The 14,561-nt window shown below is 41.0% G+C and overlaps 3 protein-coding genes across 9 annotated transcripts in view; 1 reads left to right on the forward strand and 2 right to left on the reverse strand.

Moving 5' to 3' along the window:
* Positions 1-1,679, reverse strand: part of coro7 (coronin 7) — a 97,695-nt gene extending 96,016 nt beyond the window's left edge. For both annotated transcript variants that reach the window (XR_009119530.1, XM_058048780.1), the window contains exon 1: positions 1,460-1,679. Coding sequence is in view for 1 of the 2 variants with exons in the window: in XM_058048780.1 (XP_057904763.1) it covers positions 1,460-1,519 (60 nt within the window). In the remaining variant the exon portion in view is untranslated. The remainder of the gene's footprint in view (positions 1-1,459) is intronic.
* Positions 1,680-2,140: 461 nt separating this feature from the next.
* Positions 2,141-6,232, forward strand: dnaja3a (DnaJ heat shock protein family (Hsp40) member A3a). Of its 4 annotated transcripts, none has more exons than XM_058048787.1 (12): positions 2,141-2,414; positions 2,741-2,871; positions 2,955-3,038; positions 3,527-3,733; positions 3,864-4,016; positions 4,592-4,739; positions 4,826-4,890; positions 4,980-5,108; positions 5,182-5,297; positions 5,364-5,461; positions 5,536-5,638; positions 5,715-6,232. In XM_058048787.1, exons 1-11 carry the CDS (start codon positions 2,207-2,209, stop codon positions 5,622-5,624), a joined length of 1,428 nt encoding a protein of 475 aa, XP_057904770.1. In that variant the 5' UTR covers positions 2,141-2,206; the 3' UTR covers positions 5,625-5,638; positions 5,715-6,232. The 4 variants fall into 4 exon arrangements, with proteins under 4 accessions (XP_057904770.1, XP_057904769.1, XP_057904772.1 ...); XM_058048786.1 differs by having other exon boundaries at positions 5,776-6,232; XM_058048789.1 differs by having other exon boundaries at positions 2,142-2,414; positions 5,536-5,550; positions 5,776-6,232.
* A 749-nt stretch (positions 6,233-6,981) lies between these two features.
* Positions 6,982-14,561, reverse strand: hmox2b (heme oxygenase 2b). 3 transcript variants are annotated; one of them, XM_058048794.1, is made up of 7 exons: positions 14,438-14,561; positions 13,979-14,073; positions 10,717-10,805; positions 10,517-10,634; positions 9,963-10,454; positions 9,768-9,891; positions 6,982-8,958 (listed from the first exon to the last, which is right to left on the reverse strand). In XM_058048794.1, exons 3-7 carry the CDS (start codon positions 10,782-10,784, stop codon positions 8,831-8,833), a joined length of 930 nt encoding a protein of 309 aa, XP_057904777.1. In that variant the 5' UTR covers positions 10,785-10,805; positions 13,979-14,073; positions 14,438-14,561; the 3' UTR covers positions 6,982-8,830. The 3 variants fall into 3 exon arrangements, with proteins under 3 accessions (XP_057904777.1, XP_057904779.1, XP_057904778.1); XM_058048796.1 differs by having other exon boundaries at positions 14,501-14,548; XM_058048795.1 differs by having other exon boundaries at positions 14,485-14,548.

A 14,561-nucleotide genomic window follows, 5' to 3' on the forward strand; every position in this document is an offset into this window, starting at 1 on the left:
GTAATTTTCAACAAGCAGTTGGGGCAAAATGGGGTGCACTACTTGGCGCCAAACACCAGAGGCGCTGTTGAGTCTGTCTCAACTAATTTGGGGTATAGAACAAAATTATTATTATTGTAAAAAAAACACAAGTTAAATATTATATTATAAATATTGTTTAATCCAAAAACTATTCTAAAATAAAAAAAGATTCTATACAAATATTTGAATACTAATAATGCATGTTACAAAAAGAAATGCAATAATTTTCAACAAGCAGTTGGGGCTAAATGGGGTGCACTATTTGGCGCCAAACAGCAGAGGCGCTGTTGAGTCTCAAATATTTTGGGGTATAAAACAAAATAATTATTATTGTAAAAAACACACGTTAAATATTATTTTATAAATATTTTTGAATCCAAAAATTATTCTAAAATAAAACATGTCCATACAAATATTTTAATGCTAATAACGCATGTTACAAAAAGAACTACTTGGCGCCAAACAGCAGAGGCACTGTTGAGTCTGTCTCAACTACTTTGGGGTATAACAAAAATTATTATTGTAAAAAACACAAGTTAAATATAATATTATATTCTAAATATTTTTAATCTAAAAATGATTCTAAAATAAAACATTTCCATACAAATATTGACTACTAATAATGTATGTTAAAAAGAAGAAACGGGCAAAATGGGGTGCACTACTTGATGCCAAACAGCAGAGGCGCCGTTGAGTCTGTATCAACCAGAAGGTGTAGAAGAAAAGATGTTACAAAGGAATTATTATTGTAAAAAAACAATGCTGAAATGTGTTTTATAGATAAACTCACGGTCTGACAAGTAAGTGTAGTCAAATGCTACTATTCAGGATTACTTGTTACTTAGACTATGTTGTACGCTCCAGTAGTAGTACAAAGACTAGCTTCGTTTGTACTTTCATGTGTATTTATTTCATGTCAAATAGTGTTCTGGTGTGCAGAGATTGGATGAATGCTTCTCTTTACATTCCTGGCATTTTTTTACAGTCAAGATTACATAATCCACACATGCTATGCAATGCAAGTAAGGCTGCAACCTGAAACGAATAAAGTTGTATATTGATTAGACACAGCTGCAGATTTACACGCAAATCGAAGAAACATGACATCTGGGTACATGTTGTGGTCGTCAGCGGGCAGGTTGGACTCCTCCAGACAGACTGTATCATACAATGTATGTATTTAGATGATACACGGTGCCACTATGGTCGTGGAAGTCACTGCAAAATCAGGTTAGCGTGCTTTGGTAAGCACATTACTCTTACAAGAGGACATAGTTGTGAATGAGACTGTGTAACGATACTCGTCTCACTCGTACAGATGCAGGAAGTTCAGCAATCATTGCAGGCAGGCGTTTCCTCCACCCTCCAAAGCACAGTAACAGTACTATCGTAGCACGCCGATGCTAAATGCTATGAAAAGACAAGCACAAGCACTCACATCTTTCTTGGCAATTTTCGGAGTGGTGTTTTTGAATTTGGAGATCTTAAAGCGGTTCATGCTGCCGTCTCCACTCGACTTGTTTGCTGTCTTCCGGGTGATACGTTGGCTGTGTGTCCGGCTGCTCGTCCGCAGAGACGTTGTGCTCCAGCTGACAGCTCGGGTTGGCCGCCGGGCGATGGAGTCCGCTTGGTTCACAACACGCGGACGTCACGGTTGGGCGGGGTTGTGCTTTGGACACAACAGGAAAACGCTTTGTCGCGTGCGAGTCGGTGGGTGGAGCTCGTGCTGCGTTCACAATATGTTCGTAATTCTGAGCTTTAGAAGATAGATTCCCGCATTATAAACTCTGATGTCGACTTTTTAATTCTCTGGTTTCTCTGCTGGCCTTTTGTGTCCATGTGGCTTTTACTTTTTGATATTTTCAATGCATATGAAATTAAACTTTCAACTACAGCTCTTTTTATATAACCAAATTATACTGTATGTACCATTTGACTAACATAACCAGCGTGTTTTTTCAAGTGATAGTGTTTTTTTCCTCCAAACTTTTTACACCAAGTGCCACCTGAAAAATATTTATTTTCCTTACATTTTTTGTTTCAAAATAGCTCGGCGTCTCCAGCAGAGGCCGCACCACAACTTGAGAAGTCTGATTTCTGTCAGGAACAACCTGACGCAATCACGCTGTGACGTACTACTTCCTAACATGCGCAGTGGTTGACAAGTACCCGACGCATTGTGGGAATGATGGCGTCGTCAGCTGCTCGCTGGTCTACACGTTGGTTTACTGTCATCTTGTCCTCCGGACATCAACGTGCAGCCTGTGCCCTTGTCTCGTCTTCCCATGGAGGAGTCCGTGGAGTTTCTACATTCAGAGCCGGGACGCTTTGTCCCGGAGGGAACCTGGGCTGTGGCGGGGCTGGGAAAGGGTTGACATTGAAAGGGCTTCCAGGTGAGTATGCGTATGCTGTTAGCATTGGCTAAACTATGCTATGTTAAGCTAGGCTAGGCTAAAGTTTGTTGTCATGTTTGCGCATACATCTGGAGCTCGTTATAATTAAATTATTGTTTTACTGTAATTAAGTATTGCTCTTTGGAGACTCCATGCAGGTTCTTCAACTTACGGACCGCGAACTTGATTACTGTTACATGTTTGATAAGTGAGCCTTGTGTCTTTCTCCCAAGTTTCTCTGGGGAGTCATGTGACCCAATCAAAACACAAAGGCATGATAAATTGCTAAGTGTGAATTACCACAACAATATTTCCTCCTCCCACAGGTTTCAAAACGTCCCACATTGTGTGCACGTTTCACACAAGCCCATCAGCGAACAACAAGCAGGACTTTTACCAGATCCTTGGTGTACCTCGTACGGCAACCCAGAAGGAGATCAAGAAAGCCTACTATCAGGTCTGCTGTCGCCGGGCGGATTCACAACTTGTTTTCTCGCACTGTCCTGTCCGTTACTGTCTTTTTTTTTTTGTCCATTCCAGCTGGCCAAAAAGTACCATCCTGACGCCAACAAAGATGACCTGCAAGCCAAGGAGAAATTTGCTCAGCTGGCTGAGGCTTATGAGGTTTGGTGCTATTACACTTCAGTATAACGTAAAAAAACGCTTCAACGTTTTTTTGTGATTCCAGTAACAAATGTTGTAACAAATCTTGTTGCATTCATAGATCATACTGTTTATAATTTATATATAATCTGCAATAGCCATACTCTAGTCACTTCGTTGCAATACTGTACATATTACTGTTATTCTATATTGTCACATCAATACTGTGCATACTGTTTATAATCTGCAATAGTCATTTATATCCCTGTACATATCCTCACTGTATTATAGTCATAGCCTGTTATAGTTTGTACATAGATCTGTCCATTTTTCTACATTTACTTACTACTAAGGTACTTATAAAATTACACTTCTGGTTGGATGCTAACTGCATTTTGTTGCCCTGTACCAGTGACATGAGCAATAACAATAAAGTTGAATCTAATCTAAAATGGCAATCATATTGTAACTGTATTTCTGTATTACAAATGTGACTTTGTTTCTCTCAGGTGCTGGGCGACGAAGCCAAGAGACAGCAGTATGACACGTACGGCTCTGCGGGCTTTGATGCCGGGCGAGCCAGCAGCGGGCAGCAGTATTGGTCCGGACAAGCCGGCAATGTGGACCCGGAGGAGCTTTTCCGCAAGATTTTTGGCGAATTCTCAGCAGGGCGAGGATTCGGGGACTTCAACGCCATCTTTGATCAGCCACAGGAGGTCTGTTGTGTAGACTCAGACTGATAAGAATTCTACTAAATGACATTAAAAGTCACACAATGTGATTGGAAGGTTAAATATTATAAATATAATGATGCGTCTTTTAACTAACTCACCTCTATATGCTCAGTACATCATGGAGCTGACGTTCACTCAGGCAGCAAAGGGGGTCAACAAGGAAATATCTATAAACATGGAGGCATCCTGCCAGCGTTGCGATGGCAAGGGCCACGAGCCAGGCACCAAGGTCCAGCACTGCCACCACTGCAACGGCTCCGGCATGGTAACGATATGTCGCTTTTCTAACAACCATTGACATAAACACTGAAATGATACACAATGTACTCGTTGGTTGGCTATTTCACTGTATTATACTCCAAAAATAGATTTATTAATAATTACATTGGGCGGCACGGCGGTCGAGTGGTTGGCGCGCAGACCTCACAGCTAGGAGACCAGGGTTCAATTCCACCCTCGGTCATCTCTGTGTGGAGTTTGCATGTTCTCCCCCGTGCATGCGTGGGTTTTCTCCGGGTTCTCCGGTTTCCTCCCACATTCCAAAAACATGCTAGGTTAATTGGTGACTCCAAATTGTCCATAGGTATGAATGTGAGTGTGAATGGTTGTTTGTCTATATGTGCCCTGTGATTGACTGGCCACCAGTCCAGGGTGTACCCCGCCTCTCGCCCGAAGACAGCTGGGATAGGCTCCAGCACCCCCACGACCCTTGTGAGGAAAAGCGGTAGAAAATGAATAATAATTAAATTATTAGAATGTAATGATTATATTAGTATTTAATCACTTTGTGTTTTTATTAGCACCAGCATTTCATTTCATTTTTTTGTCTTCTCCCCGCAGGAGACGGTAAACACGGGCCCGTTTGTGATGCGCTCCACATGTCGGCGCTGCGGTGGCAAGGGAACGGTCATATCGTCCCCGTGTCACTCGTGCCGTGGGACGGGGCAAACCAAGCAGAGGAAAACCGTCATGGTGCCGGTTCCCGCGGGTCAGTCCTGCCGTCATCCTGTTTTGATAACAGCGTGGCAAGACAGCGATTAAACGGCACTCGCTGTCGTGTGTGCTTTCTTTCAGGAATGGAGGACGGTCAGACTGTCCGAATGCCCGTCGGGAAGAAGGAGATCTTCATCACTTTTAGGGCGAGTTTACTTTTAACTTTATGGGCTGTATTCTGCTAATTATGGTGCACTCTCCATATTTACTGTTACGTGTTTGATTTCCCGTCCAGGTCCAAAAGAGTCCAGTGTTCAGGAGGGACGGCGCTGATATCCACTCCGACCTTCACATCTCGGTGGCACAGGCCATCCTGGGCGGCACGGCCAGAGCGCAGGGCCTCTACGAGACGCTCAATTTAGCCGTAAATCACATTTAATATTGCTCTAAAAAAGTTTGGCTTTAATGACCGACTCTGACTTTGGAATCCCGATCAGATCCCGGCAGGAATCCAGACAGACCAGAGGATCCACCTGGCAGGGAAGGGAATCGCTCGCGTCAGCGGCTACGGCTTTGGGGATCACTACATCCACTTCAAAATAAAAGTACCCAAGTAAGCACGACTCAATACACGGCCTCTTGAGCTGACCTTTGAACTGACAATGTTTTTTCTGCGCAGGACACTGACAGACCGGCAGCGAGCTCTGCTGATGAGCTACGCTGAGGACGAGGCGGATGTTGACGGAACGGTTAACGGCGTCACGGCCACCAACACGGGTAAAAATCTTAAACCATCCGACTCGCCCTCACGCTTCATTTAGCTTTAAGTGGGGGTATGAATGTGTGTCCAGGTGGGGGCAGCAGTGGTAAGCATTGTGAGGAGTTGAAACAAGAGGGGGGCTTCTTCTCCAAATTGAAGAAGTTGTTTAGTTCTTCCTGACAGCCACAAAGCAGGTAGGACTAGTATTGATCGTATCGTCACCTCATTGTTTTTATTTTTATTCCACCTGATCTGGTTTGTGGCTGTCAGGACTCTTGTGTTGTCCAATCACGTCCCGTCTTTGCACACGCATCCTTATCTCCTCTCCAAGGTAAGAGATCTTCATGGAACTGAGATGCTTCATCACGTCGTGCAAGGACAGCCGTTTTTGACGCCCGCATCATCAAACTTAAAGACTCCAACGGGCTCAAACGCTTGTCATTTGTGTTCCAAAGACTCCACCCAAGCGGTAGCAGTCCGCACGTGCACACACAGATGGAGCAAGTAGACACGGGTAGAGTAAAATACGACATCCTGCTGCTGCTTTGGAGAATGCATATCAACACGTGGATGAGACCCCCCCCCCTCGCAACACGTAGCTCAATTCATGTCAGCATTCCGTAGTTGAGTTGATCCGGCCTTCTGTGCCATCGTTACGCTTGTACAGTTACATTGAACGCAACACAAGATGAAATAAATAAAGCTAGTCTTTCCTTTTAATGTAGTACACTTCTGTATGTACTGTACAAAATGACACAAAGCCAATTCAATAAATCATCCTACATGAAGTCATCCATTCTAACTGTATTTCATTAATTTCATGAATTATGAAATGGTATTTTTCATTCTTTTATTGCATGATGCTGTAGAATTTACTATATAAATTCAATATACATGAATTAGCCAAATAATATATATAAATGAAACATGAAGTAATCCACCATCTGATACATTCATTCTAACTGTATTTCATTAATTATGAAATTGTATTTTTCATTTTTATTGCATGATGCTGTAGAATTTACGATAAATTCAATATACACGAATTAGCCAAATAATATATATAAATGAAACGAAGTAATCCACCATCTGATACATTCATTCTAACTTTCATTAATTATGAAATTGTATTTTTCATTCTTTTATTGCATGATGCTGTAGAATTTACTAAATATATAAATTCAATATACACGAATTAGCCAAATTATATATATAAATGAATTGGTCATAAAATCAATATGGAATACAAAACGCATTTGCCAAATCATTCAAAAAGCAAAGCCATAAAATATATAAATTGATTATATATATGTACTGGTTAATTAATTTATATATGATAAACAGTTATTTACTATTAGATAAAGATATTTAATATTGAAAAGAAACTACAAGGATACACTATTGTCGATTGTATTTCTTTCACCTGTGGCATCCATGTGTTTGGAGTACTTTGCAAATACATCTAACAAGAACTCTTTGGGTTATGGATCACTTGTTGTATGTTTACTGTTCAATGTCATACAAGCTTAAAAAAAAGTCATTTGCGGATCATATTTATTTCCTGTATTTACAAACAACGGCGTATTTACCGTGCAGTCATTTATGAAGTATAATTCATGCAAATCAGTCACAAACTGCAAAGCTTCTGACTGCACTGTTGAGCAGACACACAATACTAAAATCATACTCTAAAATAGCTTAGTCATACTTCCTGTATCATGCTGGACTCCCTCTGTCTATCACATGACCCTGCTGAGAAGAGGAATACATCATTATTCCAGTCATTTACATGTTCACCACACAATGTGCAACCACGCTGCATATCCACAGTAAATATCATGGTCAAATATGCATCAGGGGGACATCCCTTTGGTGGTACTTCCTGCTTATTCACTCCAGCAAGGCTTCTAACATCACATAAAAATAAAGCGGTAATCTCCTATGTCTAATAAAGGCGACCCATCCGTCGTAGAAGCTGTGCCCTTCCAAACGGGCTGTCGTTGCATGATTGTGGCATTGTGTACATAGCGGCTCGCTGATGCTGGCATCAGTCTTTATGAGCGTACGCAAGATGCCAATAGTCTTATTTCCTCAAAAAGTGGCCTCCGCCCTAGACAAATAAACGCCACACCCCGAATGGGCGGCTCACGACCACCGACACAGTCGTGTGTCACAGCATCTGTAAAGCTGACATTTTTAATGAAATATGTCATTCATACAGATTTCATTTTGTATTGTATACTATAATTACAATACATATTAAACTGTAGTATTGCTTTTTAAATAAGCAACTTTTTCTTATTTGTGTGAAGATCATTTCCCTTCCAAGAATAGATTAAATATTTTATTTTCAATCATCTACAATGAATTTATTCTATAAAATATATAATTCATACATAATTATTTTAAAAATCTATAAATTATAATATATGATTTTAAATAAACTGCATTTTTTTTACTTTGTGGAAAATATTTCTAATGCATTTGCACAAATAAAGGTTTGCCCTTCAATAATCTTGAGTTTATTTTTAAAAATACATATATTTGATGTTTACATATGTAAGAATTACAATATATACTACATTGAAATATTTTTAAACAGTATTTAATAATTTGTGGGAAATAGTTTTTTATGCACTTGTATGGCATTGCATATTTTTTGCATATTTTTGTATTTTATGTCATTATAATAATTGCAATTGATACATTATATTATATATATATTATATAATATAGCTTCATTTTTCACATTTCATATTCAAACTGTGAAACAATAAGTGCAGCCATTTTCAAAATAAAAGCCTTCTCTTATACGTAGATGCCTGCTACTCTCTGCAGTCGAGTAAAACAAACCTCCAAGGCCACTATATGAGGAAATACAGCTGTGCTATGCTATGCTATTCTATGCTGTGCTGTGCTATTTTTTCCATGAGCACATGATGGCCCAAGTAGGAACCCTGAAATGGGATGAGGAGCTTTCAGCACCTCGTAAATGGACTTTTTACTTTGTTAAAGTCAAATTAAACAAAGTGAAGACTTTTTTATATGACACATAAACCGTTCTTCAATGCCGTGTTAGTCCTTGTAGTTTAAACCATCTTGCCTGAGTCCAAGTGAGCCCTGGACTGCACAAGAACATACAGTATGACCTACAGTATGCATAGTATGTTTCACTCACAAACACGGTGTCACTGGAACATGGATGGGTGACGGATAGGATGGATGGATGGATGGATGGCGCAAAGGAGGTAGAAAAGCCAAGTGGGAGTGGGGTGAGTACGGTCCTTAAGTAAAAGCTCCAAGTATATTCAGTCAAGTAAGACAAGTAAAATAACTTGGGTGAAATGGTGTCCGCTCTTCTTACTTGCGTCCGTGCATGCGTGTGCTCACATCAGATACCACGCAGCCAGGCCCGCCAACGCCGCAAACCAAGTCGCGATCAGGACCTGACCGGTAGGGTGTCGTATGACGGCTGCGGCGAGCTGGCATGCGTACGCCGTCCCGCCTGTGGCCGCTGGGATGAAGAAAAAAGGCAAGAAATATTTCAGTGATATTATTCATTTTCTACTGCTTATCCTCATGAGGGTCGCTGGGGGGTGCTGGAGCCTATCCCAGCTGTCTTCATGCGAGAGGCGGGGTACACCTTGGACTGGTGGCCAGCCAATCACAGGGCACATATAGACAAACAACCATTCACACTCACATTCATACATATGGACAATTTGGAGTCGCCAATTAACCTAGCATGTTTTTGGAATCTGGGGGGAAACAGAGTCCCCGGAGAAAACCCATGGAATTGAACTCGGGTCTCTTAGCTGTGAGGCCTGCGTGCTTGCTAACCACTCGTCCACTTTGCAGCCCGCTAATTTTACTCATTCATTCATTCATTTTCTGCCGCTTATTCTCACAAGGAATGAGGTGCTGGAGCCTATCCCAGCTGTCTTCATGCAAGAGGCGGGGTACACCTTGGACTGGTGGCCAGCCAATCACAGGGCACATATAGACAAACAACCATTCACACTCACATTCATACCTATGGACAATTTGGAGTCGCCAATTAACCGAGCATGTTTTTGGAATGTGGGAGGAAACCCACGCATGCACGGGGGGAACATGCAAACTCCACACAGAGATGGCCGAGGGTGGAATTGAACTCGGGTCTCCTGGCTGCGAGGCCTGTGCGATAACCACTTGACCACCGTGCAGCCCTTCAGTGATATTATGTCACTTTTGATTTATATATATATATATATATATATATATATATATATATTTTTTTTTTTTTTTTTTTTGTGGCCCATGGCTGATCAAACTAAATCGTACCCATTTTGGCAGCATAGTAGGGGCATTTGCTGATGTCTCCCCCCATGGCTCCATGGACAGGCATCCCGGCGTCTAAAACGTCCTCCTTGAAGTTTTGGCCCAAGTCTTCCAACTCCTCAAAAACCTGCCGTACGTTTAAAAGACGCAAGAGGCTTTCATGACGACTCTGCTCATGGACGTGGGTGCTTTCTTTACCTCCATGTTGAACTGGAAGGCCTTGACGGCCTCAGCCACCAGCCTCTCCTTAGTCAGGACGTCCAGCTCCAGCTGGTTCATGCGGCTGCGGTAGAGCTGCTTGAAGGCTTTGGCACTGTCGATGGCGTCAAACTGGTAGAATTCCAGGCCCTCCCCCGTCGGGGGTAATTTCAAGGCTCTCTGTGCCACCTTCTTCAGCACCTGGCCCCCAGACAGGTCCCCCATGTAGCGGGTGTACGCGTGGGCCACCAGCAGCACCGGGTCCTCCCGGCCTACGTCGTGGATGCGATCCACGTAGCGTTGGGTAGCTGGGGAACAGCTGACCAGGCTCCGCCATTCTGGGCCGTAAAAGTACTCAAGGTCGCGGGCCAGGGCCTCATGGCGGTGCAGCTCCGATGGGAAATAGAGGGCTGCAAATTGGGGGTGGTCCTTGTTCCTTTCTATTTCCTCCTCCATGGCCGTGTAGGTGTAGTAGAGCGCTACGGCGCCGAGCTGCACCATCACAAAGACACATTAAGCACGCGATTCCTGATTCCATCATCTCCCAGACTCACCTTGAAGAGCTCCTTACGGATTCGTCCCCTCAGGAAATCTTTTACAAATTGCGTGTTTTCTGCCTTTTCGTGAACGTCTTTAGTCCCGGCTGCCAACATCTCAGAGAGATCATCTGGCCTGGGAGGAGAAATCGTCACGGACGTCATGCTTGGCAAAACAAACACAACAACGCTGTTGAGTTTGATGGGAACAATCATACCTGAGGGCGTCGTCTTTGCCGTCATAGACGGGCCCCGCTCCATTAGACAGACTATCTTTAGCAGACATTTTTGGTGGCAGTTATGGCCCCTAAAAACATGGGAAAAACATCCATTATTTATCCTCACATTACCTTGACATGTGAAAACACTAACATGAAATAGTCATGGAAAGACGTTTTGATGATATGTAGTAGTCCATATTGGTCACTAGGTGTCAGTAATGCTACATTTACAAGACAATCATCACCCAAGAAAGTACTGTACAGAACATTCATTCATTCATTCATTTTCTACCGCTTTTCCTCACGAGGGTCGCGGACTGGTTGCCAGCCAATCACAGGGCACATATAGACAAACAACCATTCACACTCACATTCATACCTATGGACAATTTGGAGTGGCCAATTAACCTAGCATGTTTTTGGAATGTGGGAGGAAACCGGAGTACCCGGAGAAAACCCACGCATGCACGGGGAGAACATGCAAACTCCACACAGAGATGGCCGAGGGTGAAATTGAACCCTGGTCTCCTAGCTGCGCGCTAACCACTAGACCGCCGTGCCGCCCTGTACAGAACAGTGAGTCTATTTTATGTCTTATTTATCTCTTACTATATCTCCGATATTGGGTAAAAGGAGTGTAAATGTGACTACTCTTGGGTGGAATGTGGCTTATGTATAGTTGAATATAAGCATCACATGATTGTACTTGCAGTCATCAAAGAGTAGGAGTTATTTTATGCTGACTATGATGATAAAAACGCATGTCTTTCAAAACTTTGATGCCAATATGATGCAAAATTGACTTGTTCGATTCCTCTGTGACATGCGTGATGCGATGCTACCAGGAGAGACCACTGGTATGCAACAACTGTAGACACGACCACGGTTGGTCTGAGTAGTCGTTTCATGCTATTCCTCTTTCATTGAAACATTATCATGCTAACCTGACAAGCTCCTGTATATGCTGTGGTTGAGTGTGAAATAAAACTTGTAAAAAAAAAAATCTACTGGAGTTGAGTTGTTAAGTGCCAAGGCCGGTCTGGCTTTAGTCCAAAAGAACCTGGCCACTATAGGGGTGTTATTTCATGTCTAGAGGGCTCTAATAATGTTAAAAGGGTATTTAAAAGGTCATTAACAGGTTTTCTATGTCTTATATGTCTTTTTGTCTCTTATTATGTCTGCTATATTGGGTAGTAGGAGTCTAAAGGTGACTGTAGGGGTGTTATTTCATGTCTAGAGGGCTCTAATGTTAAAAAGTGTATTTAAAAGGTAATTAACAGGTTTTCTATGTCTTATATGTCTTTTTGTCTCTTATTATGTCTGCTATATTGGGTAGTAGGAGTCTAAAGGTGACTGTAGGGGTGTTATTTCATGTCTAGAGGGCTCTAATAATGTTTGAAAAAAGTGTATTTAAAAGGTCATTAACAGGTTTTCCATGTCTTATACGTCTTTTTGTCTCTTATTATGTCTGCTACATTGGGTAGTAGGAGTCTAAAGGTGACTGTAGGGGTGTTATTTCATGTCTAGAGGGCTCTAATAATGTTAAAAGTGTATTTAAAAGGTCATTAACAGGTTTTCTATGTCTTATATGTCTTTTTGTCTCTTATTATGTCTGCTATATTGGGTAGTAGGAGTGTAAAGGTGACTGTAGGGGTGTTATTTCATGTCTAGAGGGCTCTAATAATGCTAGAAGGTGGTAAGCTGGATTTCTATTCTTTAACTATAGAGTTCAGTTGATAAAGCATCACCAGACATTTTCTCTGCCTTTTCAAGAGCAGTCTGACATAAGTCCAAAAGAACCTGTCATATGTAGGGGTCTTATTTCATGCCTACAGGGCTCTAATAATGTTTACAAAGCAAGTTTAGAAGGTCGTAAATAGAACAAAAGAACTTGTCAACTGTAGGGGTGTTATTTAATGTCTAGCGGGCTCTAATAATGTTAAGAAGTACTCAATTTTGACCAGGTAAGAACTGAAGGTATGTCGTTTTTTCCAGTCCATACCACCAGAGTAGTTAATGTATTTTGAAGGCACGTGTATTTCATAAAAGGATTTGTGAGTGTCAATAGTGGTAGTACAAATTCAGCTTTTTAGTAATGTAAACAGCTCAAAGCATCTGTACTTCCTAAACGGCTCATTTAGCCTGGGTAAATAAATAACAAAAAAAACACAATACTAGTGTTTCAAGTGGGGAAAAAATATGTTTTAAAATGTCTGAAATAAACGACCGCCCACCAAATATCCCCTGCTTCCAATTGTTAGAACAGACATTCATGCTATGATAAAAAGGTACTGCAATATGACAAATATCAGTCAATAAGATGCAGTACAAACCCATTGCATCGTGTACCTCATGGTGCCAGGCTGCTCCATATGTGAAGGTGACGTGTATGTATGTGTGTGTGGCCGTGCACGTGACTGTTTGTGATGAGTTGTCGCTTTGGCGGGCGAGCCAGCCAACCTTGCGCAACATTGTGGTGCTCAGAACAAAACAACATGCTGCAGTGAGCGCTCGTCAGTACAATGATACACGCAGTTATTCTTTGCATCCCATTACATGAAACAAGTTGCAACCAGACAATAACTGCAGTTTGGACACCTCTGGTTTGGATGTATTTACATTTCCATGACTTCTATGAGAATCATTTGAAATATATAACTTAAATAAATTCAATAATTCTATTTTACAACAACAAGTAAAAATATAAAGAGAAAAAAAGTTGTAGTCTAACAAAAAAGCATAGTTAAAATATTTTTCTGAAATACGCTGTAATATAGTCATAATATTATGTAATTTTTTTAAATTAGGTTGGGGGGGAAAAGTCCTAATATGACAAAATAAAAAATATTATGGGAAATACATCATAACAATACCCCAAAAATTATAATTATTTTATAACTTTATTGTCATTGCACAATGACACAGCAGTGAAATTGCCAACGAAATGTTGTTGCCTGGCTCCCGTATAATAATAAATAATAAATAATAAATAATAAATAATAAATAATAAATAATAAATAATAAATAATAAATAATAAATAATAAATAATAAATAATAAATAGATGACATCAAATATGAACAATGTACAGCGTAAACAGTAATTTGTACAAATAATTTAAATAATTTAGAATAACTAATAATAATTCAAAGTCATGGAAATTTCATGAAATATTGTACATATAGCTTGCATATCAAAAGGGTCCTTGCATCCTTTCCTATTATCTCTCTCGCCCTCGACACCCCAGAAGAAAGACTTACCAAAGAGCCAGATGAGATGTTATCCGGATAAACGGGGGCTGTGTGGGCCCCCACTTCTTGTCGTTGGGACGAGATTGACCTGCTTTTCTGTGACTCTGACAGGATAAGAAAACAGCAAAATGTTGGAAGCTGACACAGGCAGGCTGCTTTAATTCTAGACACCTCATAACACAAAACACAGAAAAATAGCATAACAAAGGCCTTCTTATGTTTACCAGCCACCAGATTTGATGTCATTGCTACATTTAAACATATTGTTATTATGACATTTTACTTCATTTCAATACGATAGGCTCATCGGGAATCTGTTAGATGCTAATCTTTTTCAAAATGTTGTGCTCGGTTTGTTTGACAACAGCTAACTTTACTGGCTAGCAAGACATGCTAATGCATACCAAGCGTCCAAACAATCTCAGCAAAGATTTAATCAGCAATGCGGTTAGAAATTGTATTACTCACGTAAACAATCGTGTTGAGATCTAAAAACGGAACAATTATGTACTGACCGGGCGCTCCACTAACCTTCACCCGACACCGCTAAGCGTAGCTTCTTGTGTCAACTACAAAAAGCTAAACATTTACT

The sequence above is a fragment of the Doryrhamphus excisus genome, chromosome 15 (assembly GCF_030265055.1).
Source record: "Doryrhamphus excisus isolate RoL2022-K1 chromosome 15, RoL_Dexc_1.0, whole genome shotgun sequence".
Lineage (NCBI taxonomy): Eukaryota > Metazoa > Chordata > Actinopteri > Syngnathiformes > Syngnathidae > Doryrhamphus > Doryrhamphus excisus.